The 21,842-nt window shown below is 39.8% G+C and overlaps 1 protein-coding gene across 1 annotated transcript; it reads left to right on the top strand.

Annotated features, from left to right (window-relative positions):
- The first annotated feature begins 1,434 nt into the window (after nucleotides 1–1,434).
- On the top strand, nucleotides 1,435–20,949 carry LOC125153767 (zinc finger protein 677-like). Its single transcript, XM_047837278.1, has 5 exons — nucleotides 1,435–1,554; nucleotides 3,975–4,080; nucleotides 8,312–8,376; nucleotides 14,019–14,145; nucleotides 18,878–20,949. The coding sequence occupies exons 3-5, from the start codon at nucleotides 8,362–8,364 to the stop codon at nucleotides 20,569–20,571; spliced, it is 1,836 nt and encodes a 611-aa protein (XP_047693234.1). The 5' UTR covers nucleotides 1,435–1,554; nucleotides 3,975–4,080; nucleotides 8,312–8,361; the 3' UTR covers nucleotides 20,572–20,949.
- The last annotated feature ends 893 nt before the right edge of the window (nucleotides 20,950–21,842 follow it).

Genomic DNA, 21,842 nt, shown 5'->3' with positions numbered 1-21,842 from the left:
CAGTCACATAATAGGATGCGAAAAGCAAATGCAGCCATCACCTCCTTCAGAATTTCCACAGGAAACAGAAGAGGAGCTACTAACTTGCATATTTCCTGTTAAAAATTATTAAGAGTGGATATGATGCTACTGAAAATGTGAAAAACTAGTTTTACAATTTGCTTGTATTATTCACATAAAGAACAGACATCCTTATCACATGTCTCTGGAAATATTTCAAAACCAGTATTTCATCAGTACTAGGAAAAGTTAAATATCTCTGAAAGAGTACACCTTTAGGAAGCTTCATTATCTGCACTGGGCACCAAGCATTCAGAAACAGAAAACGAAAGGATCAGTTGAAATATCTAATATTCGGGGTGCCTGGGTGACTCAGCTGGCTAAGCCTCAGACTCTTGGTTGTGGCTCAGGATCTCAGGTTTTGTGATATCCAGCCCAGAGTTGAGGGGCGGGGGGGGGGGGGTAGCGGCGGGGACAGAGGGCTCTGCTCAGAGCCTCCTTGGGATTGTAGATCTAGCTCTCTGCTTCTCCCCGCTTGCACTCCCTCCTGTGCTTTCTCTCAAGATAAATACATTTTTAAGAATCTAATTTTCAAGGAAAAAATAGCCTTCCAAAAAACTGAGAAGAAAGATTATTAAAAATGCAATTGCAATGATATTTAGCAATAAGGGCTTAAGCAAATACATGTGCCATCTGGTAGGTCTCAAAGGCGTTTGGATTTATACTTCCTCTCGAGAGGTGTGGATTCGAATATCAAATTTAAAAACAGATTAAATTAATGAACTCCCATAGAGGCAGAAATGTTTGTTCCTTTAAAGGAACATGCCAGCCTTCATCCCCCACCGCCCAGGGCCCAGAGGGGAAGGTCAGGGAACACAGTCCAGCTAATTAGAAGTGACAATTCAGGGAAAAGCTTTGATGGGGGCTAATACCAAACTGCACATTCCCCAGAAAAGAGTTTTTGCATTTCGCATTTAGCGTCCATCACCGACACTGACCACCCCGGCTTTTGCTTCATTAAAGAAGGAGCTGTCACGTCCGGGTCTCAATCGTCCCATGAGGACCCCCGACCCCAGGTTCCCGTACTGCTCCGCCTGCCGCTGGACGCGCGTCTCCACTGCTCGCTACATACGTTTCCCCAGGCACCGGGCTCAGCTTGTCAAATACCGCCGCTCCCAACACAAGCGGCCTACCGTTCCCTGAGGTTGTACCCAGCCTGGCTCCAAAGGACACCAGCGGGTCTGGAAGGGATCCAAAAGCAGAACCAGAAAACGCCAGACAGGAAGGACAAACAGACAGGCCGACGTTACGAGGAGATTGGCAAACGAGTAGCACCCTGCGCGCCCAGGCCCCGCCCCCAACCAACACGTCCTTTACCTGCCTTGGCACCGCCTCGTCACGAACGCGCCTGCGCGATTTTCCGCAGCCCCGGAAGCTGATCCAGCAGAGCAACGTGCGCTCTCGGGTGAGTGAGTCTCCATTTTTCTGGCTCACACCAGCGGTCGCGCTCTTTAGTGCCCGCCTCCACCCCAGGTTTCGGGGTCGGCTGGTAAGGTAAAGTTCTTGAGCCGTCTCCTCCCTCTCCCCTCTTGCGGCGTGGCTGTAAGACGTTCCGAGTCCTTTCGCTCTGGGCGGGTCCCGGGGGTCTGCCGTCGTTTCCGGCGTAAATCGCTCCGAGGCTGATTCGGGCCCAGCCTTTCTGCCCGTGGTTCTGCAGACCCCGATATCCCTGCCGGTTACGTTCCTGCTCAGAACCTTTCTGTGATTCCCGAGTCTCCCCCCGACCCCATCCCCCAACTGTGTCGGGCCCAGTCGTCACTAGTGAGGGGGATGCAGGCCGTTCGCCCCGCCACAGGGAGGGCAAAGAGGGGACACACACGGCGGGGAAAGACGCAGAAATCTGCGGAGTTAGAGGGTCATCAGAAGGTGTGGGGAGAAAGAACGGCGGGGATTGAAACAGAGGCTGCAGCAGAGTGGGGTCACACGGTTGGAGGAGGAATAGCGAGGGAGGGAAACGGAAATGGACCAAAGGACAGAAGAAAACCAAGGACACAGAGAGACTTATACAGAGAACAAAACACGTAGTGGTCTGGGCCAAAGCACAGGACCCAAACTCTGGTCAGAGTAATGAATTGATTGGGTATGGGATGTTACGTTGTGACGTACTGATTTGTGGCCCTATGACCTCATTAATCTAAAATTCGGTGAATTGTTCCAGTTACGCAGGAGAGATTGAGAGTTGTGACACCTGGTGTTTGAGGCATCTGCCCTTTCTAAGTATTGCATCAGAAGATAATGCTATTTGCAACCCCTACTCATCTAGAGGGCAGAGGCCTAGCTCAGTCAGTCAATGGGGGAAGACTTTCTGTAACCACATGGTGCTTTTTACAGTGGCCATCATTAACAGTACTGTTTCTTCCCCCCCCTCCCTTTTTTTTTATGGCTCATGGCATTCTTTTCTAAATTTGATGTATCCTCTTTATCTTTAATATCATAATCCATTGGATAGCTTTTTAATTTCCAGATTATTTTACCTCTTAATTTTATCGTTCAGATTATGAGTTTTACATGCTTTCTACTCTGTCATATATTGGAAGTATTCTTGGATGTCTGGTAAATAACTTTATAGTATTTCATTACACATCCGTTAAGGATGTTGATAATCTTTTAACACTACCTTAAACCTACTTTAGTGTGCTAATTTAATATTCAACAGTTCTCTTCTTCCCTTAAGTCAGTTTTTAAATTACCGAGCAGTGAGCTGATATCTCCAAATAAGTAGATGATACCCCTCAAGGCCCCTTTATCTTTTCTGTAAAGAAGTCGATGGGTGGGCTGGATTGATGTGGAACTTTGTTCTAACACTGCCCATCCTTTCATGATTGCTCAGAGCTCATCCCCACAGGTGACCATTTTTCATGTTTTCCAGGACTAGTAACTATTTGTAATGTCACACAGTTTTTCTGGGAAAGAGGAATTAAATGCTTGACTTTGATTAAACCCATGAAAGAGAAGCTTCTCTTGTTTATGAGTATGAAAGGTAATCTGGAATTAGGACAAGCCCTTTCTACTTCAACCTGTCCAGGCCACCATTTCAGAATTTACTTACATCCAGTTCTGCTCACTCAACTCAGACTTCTTTCTTTTTTCACAAACAATTTGGATTTATTTTAGGAATAAAAGAATGGTTTAACATTTCAAAGGCAATAATGTAATCCATTACATTAACAGAAAAGAAGACTATATGATCATCAGAATAGAGGCAGAAAAACATCTTTGATAAAATTCAACACTTACCCATGTGTGAAAAAATCTTGGAAAACTAGGAATTGAAGGAAAGAATTAGATAAAGGGTTTTAAAACATTCCCACACAAGGCATGTTAATAGTGAAATATTGGAAGCTTTCCCTCTGAGATGACAAATGAGACCTGGTTGTCTATGTTACCATTTCTAATCACACTTGAACTGGGTGTTTTAGAAGATAAACTAAGAAAGAAAAACAGATCAGGGTGCCTCGGTGGCTCTGTCGGTTAAGTGTCAGACTCTTCAGTTTTGGCTCAGGTCGTGATCCCACAGTTTTCTGAGTTGGAGCCCCACATCAGGCTCTGTGCCAACAGTGCCGGACCTGCTTGGGATTCTCTCTCTCTCTCCCTCTGTCTTTGCCCCTCCCCCGCTCGTGCCATCTCCATCTCTCTCAAAATAAATAAGTAAACTTAAAAACAAGAAAGAGAACCGGATCTTACAAAGATTGAAAAGGAAGAAATAAGTGTTTCATTACTTACAGATGACATGGCTGTGTGTGTGGAAATTCTAAAAGTATTTGCAGAAAAAACTTACGAGAATTAATAAATAAGTTTAGCAAGTTTGCCATATAGAAGGTCACTAATAGGATATATTTAGGAAAGGAGGTATTATGAGCAGTTGCTTTACACAATTAGGGAGGTTGTGAAGTTCCTCAATTTGCCATCTGCAGGCTGGAGATCCAGGAGAGCCAGTGGTGTAACTCAGTCAGTCTGAAGTCCTGCGAATGAGGATCCAGGCCAGCAGGAGAAGATTGATACCCCAGCTCAAACAGTTAGGTAAGAAGGGCTCAATTCTTCCTTTGCCTTTTTTTTAAATTTCATTTTTTTAAATTTACATCCAGATTAGTTAGCATATAGTGGCAACAGTGATTTCAGGAGTACATTCCTTACTGCCCCTTACCCTTTTAGCCCATCCCCCCTCCCATAATGCCTCCAGTAACCTCAGTTTGTTCTCCATATTTATGAGTCTCTTATGTTTTGTCCCCCTCCCTGTTTTTATATTATTTTTGTTTCCCTTCCCTTATGTTCATCTGTTTTGTCTCTTAAAGTCCTCATATGAGTGAAGTCATATGATTTTTGTCTTTTTCTGACTAATTTCACTTAGCATAATACCCTCCACTTCCATCCACATAGTTGCAAATGGGAAGATTTCATTCTTTTTGATTGCCGAGTAATACTCCATTGTGTGTGTGTGTGTGTGTGTGTGTGTGTGTGTGTGTGTGTATACCACATCTTCTTTATCCATTCATCCATCGATGGACATTTGGGCTCTTTCCATACTTGGCTATTGTTGATAGTGCTGCTGTAAACATGGGGGTGCACGTGTCCCTTTGAAACAGCACACCTGTATCCCGTGCATAAATGCCTAGTAATGCAATTGCTGGGTCATAGGGTAGTTCTATTTTTAATTTTTTGAAGAACCTCCATACTGTTTTCCAGAATGGCTGCACCAGCTTTCATTGCCACCAACAATGCAAAAGAGATCCTCTTTCTCCGCATCCTCGCCAACATCTGTTGTTGCCTGAGTTGTTAATGTTAGCCATTCTGACAGGTGTAAGGTGGTATCTCATGGTGGGTTTGATTTATATTTCCCTGATGATGAGCATTTTTTCATGTGTTGGTTGGCCATCTGGATGTCTTCCTTGGAGAAGTGTCTATTCATGTCTTTTGCCCATTTCTTCACTGGATTATTTGTTTTTTGAGTGTGGAGTTTAATAAGTTCTTTATAGACTTTGGATACTAACCCTTTATCTGATATGTCGTTTGCAGATATCTTCTCCCATTCTGTCAGTTGCCTTTTAGTTTTGCTGATTGTTACCTTCGCTGTGCAGAAGCTTTTAATTTTGACGAGGTCCCAACAGTTCATTTATGTTTTTGTTTCTCTTGCCTCCGGAATCGTGTTGAGTAAGAAGTTGCTGCGGCCAAGATCAAAGTGGTTTTTGCCTGCTTTCTTCCCAAGGATTTTGATGGCTTCCTGTCTTACATTGAGGTCTTTCATCCATTTTGAGTTTCTTTTTGTGTATGGTATAAGAAAGTGGTCCAGGTTCATTCTTCTGCATGTCGCTGTCCAGTTTTCCCAGCACCATTTGCTGAAGAGACTGTCTTTATTCCATTGGATATTGTTTCCTGCTTTTGTCAAAGATTAGTTCGCCATACATTTGTCGGTCCATTTCTGGATTCTCTGTTCTGTTCCATTGATCTGAGTGTCTGTTCTTGTGCCAGTACCATATTGTCTTGATGATTACAGCTTTGTAGTATAACTTGAAGTCTGGGATTGTGATGCCTCCTGCTTTGGTTTTCTTTTTCAAGATTGCTTTGGCTATTTGGGGTCTTTTCCGGTTCTATACAAATTTTAGGATTATTTGTTCTACCTCTGCGAAGAATGCTGGTGTTATTTTGGTAGGGATTGTATTGAATATGTAGATTCCTTTGGTTAGTATCAACATTTTAACAATATTTGTTTTTCCTATCCAGGAGCATGGAATCTTTTTCCGTTTTTTCGTGTCTTCTTCAATTCTTTCATCAGTTTTCTGTAGTTTTCAGTGTATACGTTTTTCATCTCTTTGGTTGGATTTATTCCTAGGTATTTTATGGGTTTTGGTGCAATTGTAAATGGGATCTATTTCCTTGATTTCTTTCTGTTGCTTCATTGTTGGTGAATAGGAATGCAACCGATTTCTGTGCATTGATTTTATATCCTGCAACTTTGCTGAATTCATGAATCAGTTCTAGCAGTTTTTTTGGTGGAATCTTTAGGGTTTTCCATATAGAGTGTCATGTCATCTGCAAAGAGTGAAAGTTTGACCTCCTCCTGGCCGATTTGGATGCCTTTTATTTCTTTGTGTTGTCTGATTGCAGAGGCTAAGACTTCCAGTACTATGTTGAATAACAGTGGCGAGAGTGGACATCCCTGTCTTGTTCCTGACCTTTGGGGGAAAGCTCTCAGTTTTTCCCCATTGAGGATGATATTAGCGTTCGGTCGTTCATATATGGCTTTTATGATCTTGAGGTATGATCCTTCTATCCCTACTTCCTTGAGGGTTTTTATCAAGAAAGGATGCTGTATTTTGTTGAATGCTTTCTCTGCACCTGTTGAGAGGATCATATGGTTCTTGTCCTTTCTTTTATTGATGTGATGAATCACGTTGTTTTGCGGATATTGAACCAGCCCTGCCTCCCAGGTATAAATCCCACTTGGTCGTGGTGAATAACTTTTTTAATGTATTGTTGGATCCGGTTGGCTACTATCTTGTTGAAAATTTCTGCATCCATGTTCATCAGGGAAATTGGTCTGTAGTTCTCCTTTTTAGTAGGGTCTCCGTCTGGTTTTGGAATCAAGGTAATGCTGGCTTCGTAGAATGAGTTTGGAAGTTTTCCTTCCATTTCTATTTTTGGAACAGCTTCAAGAGAATAGGTGTTAACTCGTTCTTAAATGTTTGGTAGAATTCCCCTGAGAAGCCATCTGGCCCTGGACTCTTGTTTTTTGGGAGATTTTTGATGACTAATTCAATTTGCTTACTGGTTATGGGTCTGTTCAAATTTTCTATTTCTTCCAGATTCAGGTTTGGTAGTAGTGTATACGTTTCTAGGAATTTGTCCATTTCTTCCACATTGCCCATTTTATGGCATATGGCATATGGCTTCTGATTTCATTGATCTACTGTTTTTTTTGGTTTTGGTAGCATTAATTTCTGCTCCAGTCTTTATTATTTCCTGTCTTATGCTGGTTTTGGGTTTTATTTGCTGATCCTTTTTCTAGCTCTTTAAGGTATAAGGTTAGGTTGTGTATCTGAGATCTTTCTTCTTCTTCAGGAAGGCCTGGATTGCTATATACTTTCCTCTTATGACCTCCTTTGCTGCGTCCCAGAGGGTTTGGGTTGTGGTGTTATCATTTTCATTGGCTTCCATATACTTTGTAATTTCCTCTTTAACTTCTTGGTTAGCCCTTTCATTCTTTAGTAGGATGTTCTTCAGTCTTCAAGTATTTGTTACGTTTCCAAATTTTTTCTTGTGGTTGATTTCGAGTTTCATAGCGTTGTGGTCTGAAAATATGCACAGTATGATCTCAGTCTTTTTGTACTTGCTGAGGGCTGATTTGTGTCCCATTATGTGGTCTATTCTGGAGAACATTCCATGTGCACTGGAGAAGAATGTATATTCTGCTGCTTTAGGATGAAATGTTCTGAATATATCTGTTCATTCCATCTGGTCCAGTGTGTCATTCAAAGCCATTGTTTCCTTGTTGACTTTTAGATCAGATAATTTGTCCATTGCTGTGACTCGGGGGCCTTTTTGATTTGTTCAGGCTCTCCACAGATTGGATGATACCAATTCACCCTGTGGGTGTGTTTGTTTTTGGCAGCTTTCTGGGAGAGGGTGTGCAGTTATAATTGGAGTTCATAATGTGACCAGTTCCAAAAATACTGAAAACCACTAAGAGGCAGGAACATAGCCTCAGAGACAGGGACATGCCTCTGTCAGCTCCACCCTCTCTGTTTATCCTGGCTAAATCTTAAACATTTGATTGTGTCAACCTTTGACATTAAACCCTCTTACAGGCTTCCCATCACCATCAGGACAAAGATCTAAACTTCTCAGTATTGCTACCAGGGAACTCTGGAGCTGGGGTGGCCCTTAAGGGCTGGTCCATATTGATGGAATGTACTGGCTTCTGTGTACTGCATCAATCATTCCTTGGATGCTGGCTGCCTAGGGAGGAGCCAAGATCTTGAAAGAGGCCATTCTGTTTGGCCAAGTGCCAGGCAGACAAGACAATGCAGTTGCAGTGGAGTGTAAATTTGAGCAGTAGGGGAGACCTTCGTGAAGAAGTGGGTAAAAAATGCACTTCTTGGCCACCACATAGGACATTATTGTCCCTGCATCCTCCTGTTGCAGTGGGCAGGAAAGGACTTTTTCCAACAATAAGTTTCTCTCCTTATGTATATTGTGGCAGAGGAAGGGGTTATGTTGATTCTAAACATTAAACAACATACCTTTTGTCACACAGTATAACCTTACCTGAGAAAGAAGACTAGAAGAAGAGGGAAAAAAGAAGGAATGGCTCTTTTCCAGGTAAAATTCTTTTTTTCGTTGATTGTTCCTTTTCCTAATGTGTCACGCTTTGGACTTGTTAATCTTCTCTGTCTCCAAGATGTCCTGCCTAAATTATTTACTCACACCCAGGGCCTTCTCCCAGTCTCCTCTCCTCTCCGTGCAGATTCCATCTCACTGTGACCCAGTGACGTGGAACTTGGGAAGATGCTCCTTTTAGGTGGTCATCCTGTGAAGGATTTTCTTCACAGGCAAGAACTAGAGATGGGGAGTAGGCTCTGTGGTGTCTGTGAGGTTGGGCAGTAAGAATTCTTCAGAGGTCCCTTCTGAGTGCCCTTTCAGGTCATGTAAACCAGGATTAAAGAGATTACATATGTAAGTAATGTATTAATGTACACAAGTACATGATAAGCCCTGGAAAATACGTTTGACGGAAATTTGTTTCGTCTGTTTTTACAAACGCCTTTTGACGGTAAAGATGGGTCATTGTGCTTCTGACTGCGCAATATTAATACTTTGGAATAGAATGGGAAGTTCAAAGTAGAAATAAGAAATATAGAGGGTGTTTTATTAACATAATTAGTTTTCAACTGTAGAATCAACCTGCTGCTCTAACAGTGTCACAGTGTATGAGTCTGGAGTTCTGTCTTGTCCAACCAGAGACAGACGCAGAATGGAACACGAGAGAGGCTAATGTCCAGGAGGAGACAAGATCCCCAAACGGGATCTCTGTATTTATTGAGCTCACAAGATATTACACACATGGTAAACGTGATGGAAACAAGATCTTACAGACGTGAATGTGTAGAAAACAATCAGTAATCATTGTGTGTGTAAGAAGCAAAGGGTCTGAGTCAGGAGGTGGAGTTTGTCATCAAAGTACATTAGTATATTGACATCAGATGGAATGTAATTTCCTGCAGGGGATGTAGTAAGTTACTCCTGATCCCATTACAGTATTTCCCTAGCTAACCTCAGGAAGTGTTCTTTAAATTATTTATAGCACATCCATCACATAAAGACCATGTGTTCTTTTAGGAACTCTTACACGCTGCACATCTTTTAGATAAAACTGTTTATAATTTAGCCAGACATAGGAGCAGAACTTTGTATCATTGGAGAGGCTGGTGCTCAATTGTCATTTTGGAAATTATTGTTAAATTTTATTATTATTTTTGCACTAACCCACTCTAGTATATATTTTTCTGGTTCAGTTCCACGCAGTGATGCAATTTAGAAATTAAGAAGTAAAATGTCACCTTCCGTGTCGTATCTTTCAGCATCACTGATTGTCTTCATCAGGAACCTGTTTTTTAGTGCAAATCTTCTAAAAAATCATTTAAATATTGTAATGTGATATTAGAATATATTCTTCAATAAATGTTTAATCATATTTTATTCTGCAAATTGACATATTTACATACCATATAAATGGAAGTTGTTTTCATCTTAGTAAACATGGAGATAACTGCTATTTTAGATCCTCATTGGAGCATTCTCTAAATGAAGATACTTGGGTCCTTTAAGGAATGTTTTAAAGAATGCCATGATGGCTCTTTCTGAGTAGGCTGACCTCACTACAGACATCTAAGGATATCTTAAGATTGTACATCTGTTAAGGAAGATTATCAGGTTAATGATGGTCTTTCTGAGGAGGCAGAGACATTCCACTTATTAAGGAAAGATTTTAAATCAACTGTCTTGAACATCCTCAGCTAAAGGAAAACATGGAAGAGAACTGAGAAGTAGGAGAACAATGTTTCAACAGATAGAAAATGTCATTAAAGACAAAGAAATAATAGTACAGGGATGGAATAGAAATTCTGGAGTTAAGAAAATATAAACACCAAAACTGAAAACCACTAGAGGGTTCATCAGCAGATGGTCAAAAAGAATAAGAATCCGTAAACCTAAACATAGATTAATTGAAATTATCAAATGTGAGGAGAAGAAAGGGGGAAAAAGCTGAATAAAAGGGAAGAAAGGAAAAAGAATGGCCAGAGACCAAGAAACCTTTGGGACACTATAGCAAATACTGATACAAACGTAATAGGGGTTCTAGAAGGAAAGGCAGAAAGAATATTTGAAGAAAGAGCTGAAAACCTCCCATGTTTATCAAATATAACCTACACGTCCAAAAAAACGCAGTGAACTTGAACTAGGTCAAATGCGTGGAGATCTCTGGCAGTCACATAATCATTCAACTTTTACAAGACAAAAAGAGAATGTGGAACGTAGCAAGATGGAAACTTCTTAGGTACCGGGATTCTGAATAAGTTTAACGGCGTGTTTCTCTTTAGAAACTGTGGAGGCCAGGAAGCATTCTCATGACATAAAGTTTGAAAGATTAAAACAAAATCTACCAGAAATTCATTATCAGGCAAACTATACTTCAAAATTGATAGTGAAATTAAGAGACTCCTAAGTGAACAAAGGCTGAGGGAGTTCACACTTACAGACTTAACCTACATCAAATGCCAAATGGGTTCTTCAGGCTGAAATGGGTGGAAATTAGTGGTACCTCAAACCCATGGGAACAAATAAAGAACACTAGTAAAGGTAACTACATAAGTGAATATAAAAGCCAGTATTAATTTATTTTTGTTTTCTAACTCAGCTTTTCCTGTGTGTCTTAAGAGACAAATGTGTAGGGGTGCCTGGGTGGCTCAGTCGTTAAGCGTCCGACTTCGGCTCAGGTCATAATCTCGCGGTTTGTGGGTTCGACCCCCATGTTGGGCTCTGTGCTGACAGCTCAGAGCCTGGAGCCTGCTTTGGATTCTGCGTCTCCCTCTCCGCCCCTCCCTTCTCATGTTCTGTCTCTCAGACTGTCTCAAAAATAAATAAAAACATTAAAAAATTTTAGAAAAAAGACAAATGTGTAAAACAATAAAAATCTGCTCTTGAGTATATGAAACATCTGTTCATATCTTTTATGAAGAAGTAGTTTTTGACAAGAAGATAAAGGTTGTATAACAGGCTTGTTAGTATGCTATTAAAGCTAAGTTAGTATCAACTGAAATTCAAATATTAGTAGCCTAATATGTAAAAACTGCAATCCCCAGGATAACCACTCAGAAAATAACTGGGAAATATACAGAAAAATCAATACAAAGGCAGTCAAAATGGTATGCGCACACAAATACAGACATCCAATGAAGGGAGGAATTACGAAAGAAAATAGTAGACATACAAGCAGCAGATGTTAGAAGTAATTCTTAACTAGTAGTAACTTGAAATGTGCATGAATTCAACTCTTCAATAAAACACAAAGGAATTATATAAAATGATTCCACTCTGTTTACAATGGCTCACATTTTTTTTTTTAGGTTTTTATTTATTTATTTTGAGAGAGAGTGTGAGTGAGGGAGGGGCAGAGAGAGAGAGAGAGAGAGAGAGAGAGAGAATCTCAACCAGGCTCCACAGTATCACCGCAGAGCCTGATGCAGCGTTCAAACTCATAAACTGTGACATCATGACCTTAGCTGAAATCCAGAGGCAGACACTGCATCCAACAAAAACTCAAACATTAGGAGTGGAAAGGAACTTGCTCAGTCTGAAAAAGGTCATTATGAAAATTCCGTGGCTAACACACTCAGTGGTGAACAACTGGAAACTTCCCCCTCTTACCAACAACAAAACAGGTGTGCCCCATTTTGCCACCACAAATCAACACTCCACTGGAGGTTGTAACCAGAGAAAATACAGAGGAAAAATAAATAAAATGTGTCAAGATTGGGAAAGAAATCAAAGTAGCTTTATTCATAGCATACATGATCTTATATTTAGAAATAAAGAATCCTCAAACTTAGAGACAATGTATTGATGGAAGTTACAAAATACAATGCCAACACTCAAAATTCAGTTGCATTTCCATGCAGTTACAACCAGTGGAAAGTAAACAGTTTCATTTACAAGAGCAAGAAAACAAATGGAGATAGATTTAACCATGAGAATGGAAGATTTATACACAGTGAAAGCCAAAAAGTTACTGAGGAAGATTAAAGAAAACCTAAATAAATGTCAAGATATCCTGTGTTTGTGGATTGGAAGACCGTAAAGTGGGAGTCCTCTCCAGAGTGATACAAAGAGTAATGCAGTCCTCAGCAAAATCCCAACAGCATGTTTTATACAAATGGGAATCCTGATTCTAAAACTCATATTGAATTGGTAAGGATGCCAAATAACCAAAATAAATGTGAGAAAGAACAAAATTGGAGTGCCTACAATTCCCAACATAAATCTCACTACAGTAACTTGGAGTAATCAAAACTGTAATTTCATCAGAGGCTAGAAATGTAGATCAAAGTGATAGAACTGAGCATCCACAAATAAACCCATACATCTGCAATCCATTCCTTTTGTGCCAAAAACAGACAGTAGGAAAACAATAGTCTCTTAAATGGTACTGGCACAACTAGATATCTATGTGAGAATGAAATTGAAACTACCTTGTACCATATAAGGAAATCAATTCAGAATTAATCAAAGACTAAATGTAAGAGCTAAAACTATAAAAGTCTTAAGTGAAAAGTTAGGGTTGAGTCTTTATGACTTTAGGGTTGGCACTGGATTTTTATCCATTACCCCAAAAGCAAAAGAGGAAAAGACAAAATAAATTGGTCATCATCAGAATTAATCATGTCTTTGCACTGAAGGACATTATCACATTAAGTGAAACAATCTACCAAATGGGAGGAAATAATCTGCCAATCACATATCTATGAAGGGTCTAGACCTAGAATAAAGGAAGAACTTGTACAACTCAACAACCAAAATACAAAGAACCCAACTTAAAAAATGGTCAAAAGATTTTAATAGACATTTCTCCATAGAAGGTACACAAATGAAACCAGCACATGAAGAGATGTTCCATGAAAGTAGTCAGTTAGTAAGATGCAAAATTAAAACCACAATGAGCTATCCTTTCACACCCACTAGGATGACTATTGTAAAACAACAACTACAAAAATAGAGAAATTCGAATCATGACACGTTGCTGTAAAAACATAGCTGCTGTGAAAAAGCTTGTGGAAGATTCTGAAAAAAATTAAAACCATGTGACCTGGTAATTCCACAGCTAGGTACAAACGAAAAGAATTGAAAACAGGTATCCAAACACTTAACTTGTACTAGAAAGTTCATAGCAACTTATTAACATCAGCAAAGGTAATAACAACAAAATGCCCATCAGTAGTTGAGTGAAAATGGTCTAGTCCTGCAATGGAATACTCTGCAGGCAGAAGAAAGGAAATGGACCACTGATGCATACTATATCATGGATGAACCCCAAACACGATTCTATGTGAAAGAAGGCAGATGCCAAATGTCACATTTTTGATACCTTTCCTTTATATGAAAAGATCCAAAATTGGCAAATCCATAGAGACAAAGCACTAGTGGTTGCCAGGGACTGGGGACTAGGAAGTACCTGCTTAGTGGGTAAAGGATTTCCTTTGGGGATGAGATGTGATGTTTGTGCAACATTGTGAATGCACTAAATGTCACTGAATGGTACTTTAAAATGGCTAATTTTATGTTATCTGCTCTTTAAATTATCTTACATGGGTAAAAGAACACCAGCCAAGTATAATTTTGCTTCTCTCATTTGTGTCAAAATAAGAACAGTTTCCGTGTTCACTTGGTGAAGTGTGTTTTCATTTCAGGGATGGCTGACATTCAGGGATGTGGCCATAGAATTCTCTCAGGAGGAGTGGGAGTGCCTGGACCCCGCTCAGAGGGCCTTGTACAGGGACGTGATGTTGGAGAACTACAGGAACCTGGTCTCCCTGGGTGAGGATAACTTCCCTCCAGAAGTTGGTAGTTAATTTTATGTGACTTTGCAGTTTCTTGAGAGGCCCTGACTTGATCATAGGAGTTTCACATCCCTATTCTTGAAAGGACTGATTGCAGCCATTTTGATTGAGAATGGAAAGGCTTCATAATGTGGCAAATGGACTCTAACTTCCCTTTGCTTCAGAAGTTCTGCATTCCTGCTTGTTTAGGTGGTTGCAGAACTTAGCAGTCAGAGAAGCTTAAGGGAGGGAACTGGTGATGGGTGTTCTATGTAAGTGAAGAATCACTAAATTCTACTCCTGAAACCAGTACTACACTCTGCTAACTAACTAGAATCTAAGTAAAAATCTCGGAGTCTGGGGAATAGGACCTAAAACCCTTGAATTCTTGGCAAAGTCCAATTTCTCTGACCTCTTTAAAGACAAGGCTCAGAGAGAATAATGTTATTTAAAATTGGGGGGAAAAGGAAACATTATGGTGAATTTATTTAAATCTCTGATTCGTGGTCTTACCCTTGTGCCCTTGTGCTTTTTATTCAGTAGTTCTTAGAAAAGAACCAGATCTCTGCATACTTAAAATACCCCTTAAGCATTCAGGCAGTCAGTTGATTAATTTTCACCCACATATAATGAATGTCCTTTCTTCTTTTCTTTGCTGAACAAAGTGCTGGGCATGTGTTCTGGAAGAGTAAAGCAGATCATGTTCCGTTTTTCTTTTAACTGGAAATCTCTTCCTGAGCTGAATATCATCCCCATCACCTGTTTCCAGGGAGAAGAGCCCTGGACTGTGGAAAGTGAAGTGAATATAGGGGAACATTCAGGGAATGTATGGGGATGTGAGCACAAGTCAGAGCTCCGATGAGCAGAGAGTAAGCTGCTCCAGTAAATATTGTTTGGGAACAATTTGTGGGAAAATACAAGTTTATTCTTAGGAGCTGTCAGAGGAAATCTTTCCCCACCCACACACACTTCTCATTCTGGTATTCAAATGAGTAAGTCACATGTGTAGAAGTTTAAACTCCCACTGATAGGACCTGCAACTGATAGCACCTGGCCCCTCTGACCATACTGGTGCCTTGGTTTGAGGAGGACTGAGCTGAGGCCTCTGTAGTGCAGACCCCAGGACCTATTCACTTTCCGTTTCCATTTTGTATCCCTGGGAGAACTTCTCAGGAGACAAACAAAACGTAGTATCTGTCTAATAAAGTAGACCTAAAGTTTATCTCTTTCTTTCCTGGGCCATCCTGGCTTCTTGAGGTTGAATGCTTGTGCATTAATTAGGAAGAAGTCATGATTTGGATAATTCCAAAAAGTGAAAATCCAAAATTAGATATAGTGTAAGTACAGCACAGCTTACTGATATCTCTAGCAAGCTTTTCTGTTGGAAGAACTTGTATCCTTCCATAGATGTGTATTGTATTGTATTCCTGGTATACAGAAAGTACCATATGGATATTTTGGGGGGCTTGGTTTTGTTTTGTTTTCTTTTTATTGTTTTAGGAACTCAAGCGGCAGCAGCAATTTTTGTTTTGTTTTTAAATTTTTTTTTTCAATGTTTATTTATTTTTGGGACAGAGAGAGACAGAGCATGAACGGGGGAGGGGCAGAGAGGGAGGGAGACACAGAATCGGAAACAGGCTCCAGGCTCCGAGCCATCAGCCCAGAGCCTGACGCGGGGCTCGAACTCACGGACCGCGAGATCGTGACCTGGCTGAAGTCGGACGCTTAACCGACTGCGCCACCCAGGCGCCCCTTGTTTTGTTTTTAAGTAAACTCTGCACCCATCATGGAGTTTGAACTCACAACCCCAGGATCAAGGGTTGCATGCTCTACTCACTGAGCCAGCCAGGCATCCCTCATTTTTTTTTTAAACATTTTAATCATCTTCACCCTTTTCTGCCACCGTCCCCTCAATACCTGCCTGTAATAACCACCAGTATGTTCTCTGTATCTAAGAGGGGTTGTTTTGTTTTTTTTTAAGATTCCACACATAAGAGAAATCATAATGTATTGGTCTTTGACTCATTCCTCTTAACATAATGTCCTTAAGGGTCCATCCATGTTGTCACAAATGGCAAGATTCTGTTCTTTTTTATGGCTGGATCATATTGTGTTATATATACACAACTTTACCCATTCACCCATCAGTGGACACTTAGATTGTGTCTGTATCTCAGCTACTGTAATGATGCTGCAGTGAACATCCGAACGCTTCTATCTTTTCGAGTTAGTAGTTTTGTTTTCTTCAGATACATACTCAGGTAAAATTGGTGGATCACACAGTAGTTCTCTTGGCTACACCAATTTTGGCTCCACTAACAGTGCACAAATTCTCCACCCCATCAGCAATACTTGTTATTTCTGGTCTTTTTGAGAACTGCCATTCCAATAGGTGTCAGGTGATATTGTGGTTTTGGTTTGCATTTCGCTGATGATGAATGGACGTTAAGTCTCTTTTCATGGTCCTTTAGGCCATCTCTAGGTCTTCGAAAATATCTATTCAGATCTTCTGCCCATTTCTCTAGTTGGATTATTTGAGCGATTTTTGTCTATGTTTTGGATTATTAGGCCCTTATCAGATACTTACTTTGCTAATATTTTCTCCTATTTATTAAGGATGCCTTTTCATTTTGTTGAAAAAGTGTTTCCTTTGCTGTGCACTTTTTAGTTTGATGTAGTCCCACTTACTTCTGCATTTGTTGTTTTTTCTTTTGCTGTCAACAGTCAAAAACAACAACAAGAAAAAAAAAAACACATCATTCCCTAGACCTCTATCAAGGAACTCATTACCCCCTATCTTATAGGAATTTTTTGGTTTCAGGTCTTAGATTTAAGTCTTTAATCCATTGTGAGTTACTTTTTGTGTATGGCGTTAGACAGTGGTCGAGTTTCAGTCTTTTGCCTGTGGCTGTCCAGTTTTCCCGAACCATCTACTAAAGAGATTGTTCTTTCTGCATTGTATAGTCATGTCTCCTTTGTTGTAAATTAATTGACTGTGTGTGGGTTTATTTCTGAGCTCTTTTCTGGTGATCTGTGTGTCGATTTTTATGCTAATACCCTGCTGATTTAAAAAAAATTTTTTAATGTTTATTTATTTTTGAGACAGAGAGAGACAGAGCATTAATGGGGGAGGGTCAGAGAGAGGGAGACACAGAATCTGCAGCAAGCTCCAGGCTCCGAGCTGTCAGCACAGAGCCCAACATGGGGCTTGAACTCAGACTGTGAGATCATGATCTGAGCCGAAGTTGGATGCTTAACCGACTGAGCCACCTAGGCGCCCCTAATACCCTGCTGATTTAATTACCGCAGCTTTGTAATTAAGGAGTTTGAAATCAGGGCATGTGATGCCTCCAGGTTTGTTTTTTTTCTCAAGATGCTCTGGGCTTTCACAGTCTTCTGTGGTTCCATACACATTTTAGGATTCCTCTATTTCGTGTGTAGGTTTTTATGGGGACATAAATTTTCAACTCATTTGTGTAAATACCAAGGAGTGTGATTGCTAGATCATATTTAAGAGTACACTTAGTTTTCTAAGAAAGGGCAAACTGTCTTCCAAAGTGGCATACCATTTTGCATTCCCATCAGCAATGAATGAGAGTTCTTACTGTTCCACATTCACACTAGTATTTGGTGTTAGCATTCTGGATTTTCACCATTCTCACGTGTAGTGATATCTCATTGTTACAATACATATTTACCTCAATTAAATTTATCTCTTTTTTATTAATGTTTATTTTTGAGAGGGAGCGAGCATGAACAGGGTACGGGTGAGAGAGAGAGAGAGAGAGACACACACACACACACACAGTGTCTGAAGCAGGATCCAGGCTCCAAGCTGTCAGCACAGAGCCTGAAGCAGGGTTTGAACCTATAAACGGTACGATCATGACCATAGTCAAAGTCGGGCACTCAACAGACTGAGCCTCCCAGACGCCCCTGTGGCATTCTTTAACCTGAGTATTTTTTATATTTTGAAAGCATACTTTTTTTTTTTTAAGTTACTGCTTTAGTCACAGACATATCATTAACTTGATCTGCCATAGCTTTTGTATATAATGATACATTATTTTGGTGAACTTGGGTGGCTCAGACTGTTAAGTGTCTAACTCTGGATTTTGGCTGAGGTCACGATCTCATAGTTCCTGAGTTTGAGCCCCGCATTGTACATTGCGCTTACAGTGTGAGGACTTCTTGGGCTTCTCTTTCTCTCCCTGTCCGTCCCCCATTCACAAGCTCAGTCTTTAAATAAACTTCAAAAAAAAATTCTTGTATGTGTCTCCTGGAACATGTATATATTATTTAATTCCTTGGAGTATATACCTAAAAATGGACATGGATACTTAGTTTGATAATTTTTAGAGCAAATACTGAAATAGATGTAAGCCTACAATCTTCCTACAACACTATACTGTCTCCCCGTTGAATGTTTTCCACTTGTCCTTCATATCCATAGTATAAGTTCTTACAGGATGAGTCAGTATTATGTCTATTGCTGCATCAGGTGCTGTTTGTAAGGTCAGGCTTTTAACTTAATAACACAATCATATTCCTATAGATGTGTAAGTATAAGCACTATCCCCACATTTATAAAAAGAAACTTAAAAACATTGTATTTAGCAATAGTGTTTGAAGACCATGTTTGAGAAACTTCCTGTGTTCAGTGTAAAGTATTTTGGTGTGTAATCATGTAATTTACTATAAAATATTTACTTTCCAACTCTATTTGATAGGAAGTACTTCTGCTGGATTTGCAATCAAGGAATTATCACCAACAGAGCACATTAATAAAGGCGAATTTTATCACTTAGTGTTATTGGAGAGAAATGAAAGTCATGGCATCAAGGATTTTGATCTCCAGGAAGTCTGGGAAGATATGCATGAGTTTGAAAGTCAGTGGCAATGTGATGCAAGAAATTACAAAGAAGTGCTTTTGACCCATGACAAAAATCTCACTTGGAGAAAAGATCAACAACTTAATCAGTCCTCAGTTACTCTTCCTGAAAAGCAGGGTGTTTCTGTGAGAAACAATATGTACCAGCATTTCATGCATGATGAGCCATTTATAAGGAATTTATTAACAATGGACAATAACAGAAGTGGTGCTGGAAACCAGTACATAAACTGCTTGGAAAATAGAATTGGATTAATTTCTCAGGCACATCTGCCCAAACTGCAGACATTTCATAGTGAGGAGAAAATGTATGAATGTAATCCAACTGAGAAGTCTGTCAGCAATGGTTCCTCAGTCTCACCACTTGAAAGAATTCCTCCCAGTACCAGAAACATTTGGAATAAATCTAAGAAGATTTCTAAATATCCTTTGTTACCTGCACAAGCCAGGAGAGCATACACTAGAGGAAAATCTTACAAATGTAATGAATGTGGGAAGGCTTTTAGCAAAAGCTCAAACCTCATGAGTCATGAGATCATTCATTCTGGACAGAGACCTTATAAATGTAATGACTGTGGCAAAGCCTTTTCTGAGCGCTCACGTCTTATTCGACATATGAAAATCCATACTGGAGAGAAACCTTACAGATGTAATGAATGTGTCAAATCCTTTAACAGGGTTTCGAGTCTCACCAGACATCAGAGAGTCCATACAGGAGAGAAACCATATAAATGTAACATATGTGGCAAGGTCTGTAGTCAAAATTCAAACCTTGCAAATCATCAGAAAGTGCATACTGGAGAGAAACCTTACAAATGTAATGAATGTGGAAAGGCATTTATCCATCGTTCACAACTTTGGAGTCATGAGAGAATTCATACTGGGGAGAAACCTTACAAATGTAATGAATGCAGCAAAGCCTTTTCTGAGCGTTCAAATCTTACTCAACACAAGAAAATCCATACTGGAGAGAAACCTTACAAATGTAATGAGTGTGGCAAAGCTTTTAAACAGTGCTCACATCTCATTAGACATCAGAATACACATCGTGGAGAGAAACCACACAAATGTGATGTATGTGGCAAGGCTTTTATCCAAAGTTCTAGCCTTATAGAACATCAGAGGATTCATACAGGAGAAAAACCGTATAAATGTAGTGAATGTGATAAAGCTTTTATCAGACGTTCACACCTCTTGGGTCATGAGAGAACTCATACTGGGGAGAAACCTTACAAATGTAGTGAGTGTGGCAAAGCCTTTGCTGAGCGCTCAAATCTTACTCAACATAAAAAAATCCATACTGGAGAGAAACCTTACAAATGTAATGAGTGTGGCAAAGCTTTTACCCAATTTGCAAAGCTTAGTAGGCATCGGAAAATGCACACTGGAGAGAAGCCACACAAATGTAATGTGTGTGACAAGGCTTTTACCCGAAATTCAAGCCTTGTGGAACATCAGCGAATTCATACAGGAGAAAAACCTTGTAAACGTAATAAATATGCTAAGGTTTTCACCAGACGTTCAGACCTTTAGAGTCATGAGAGAAGTTATACTGGAGAGAAACCATACAAATGTATTGAGTGGCAAAGCCTTTAGGGAGCATTCACATCTTATTCAGCATAAGAAAATCCATATTGGAGAGAAACCTTATAAATGTAATGAGTGTGGCAAAGCTTTTACTCGATTTGCAAAACTTACTAGGCATCAGAAAATACACTGTGAAAATAAAGTATAAACCTAATATGTGTGGCAGTGCTTTTATTAAAGCTCAAGCTTTGCAGATCATCAAAGAACTCATAATAGAAAGAAACCTTACAAATAAAATGAGCAAGTGTTCGAGCCTTACTCAACATCAGAGATTCCATCAGGGAGAGGAACCATGTGGAACTAATATATGACGGAAAGCTGATAACCAGGGTTCACACCTCACCTGATATCTGAAACAAATCTCTGAAAAAAGCACACAAAATGGATGTATGGCAAGGCTTATCCAAAGCTTATTATACCTTATGGAACATAATTACTATTAGAGGGAAGCCTTACAGATGTAATGAGTGTGATCAGGTTTATTAAAAATGTAGAAATTGGGGAGGGGGATAAACAAGGTTAATGGGATTAAGAGATACAGACTTCAAGTGATTAAAAAGACAGTAAACAATGATTTAAAAACATTGATTAAAAAAATGTACAACTTTGTGCTTTGTGGTCTTGAAGAAATTCACATAACATGGGAACCATACATATGTGTCAAGTTCTGTACTTCAGGAAACACCAAAGACTTCATACTGGACAGAAACATTACACATTTGTAATGAAGGTAATTTTTTTTTTGAATGATTATTTTTGAAAGAGAAACACAGTGTGAGTGGGGAAGGGGCAGAGAGAGAGAGAGAGAGAGGGAGACACAGAATCTGAAGTAGGCTCCAGGCTCTGAGCTGTCAGCACAGAGTCTGACATAGGGCTCCAACCCACCAATTGTGAGATCATGACCTGAGCTGAAGTTGGACACTTAACTGCCTGAACCACCCAGGTGAAGGTCATCATTTCTTTAGACAATTCTGTCAATATAAAAATTTATACTAGGGGGAACTAGGTCTGTGTTGTGAATTAACCAATCATCGGTGTTAAATTCCACAGAAAATTAAAATTATTTAAAACTCATGAGATGAAGTGTATCAATGGAACAAGTGTATCTGTGGAAAGACCTACTAATCATCTGTTTAAATCTTCTTTAAAAATTTTATTTTTCTCTCTACATCTAACCGTGGGGCTCATTCACAACCCTGAGATCATGAGTCACATGC

The sequence above is a fragment of the Prionailurus viverrinus genome, chromosome E2 (assembly GCF_022837055.1).
Source record: "Prionailurus viverrinus isolate Anna chromosome E2, UM_Priviv_1.0, whole genome shotgun sequence".
In the NCBI taxonomy this organism is placed as follows: Eukaryota; Metazoa; Chordata; class Mammalia; order Carnivora; family Felidae; genus Prionailurus; species Prionailurus viverrinus.
Note: the sequence above shows the minus strand (reverse complement) of the source record. Positions and strands in the feature narration are given on the sequence as shown.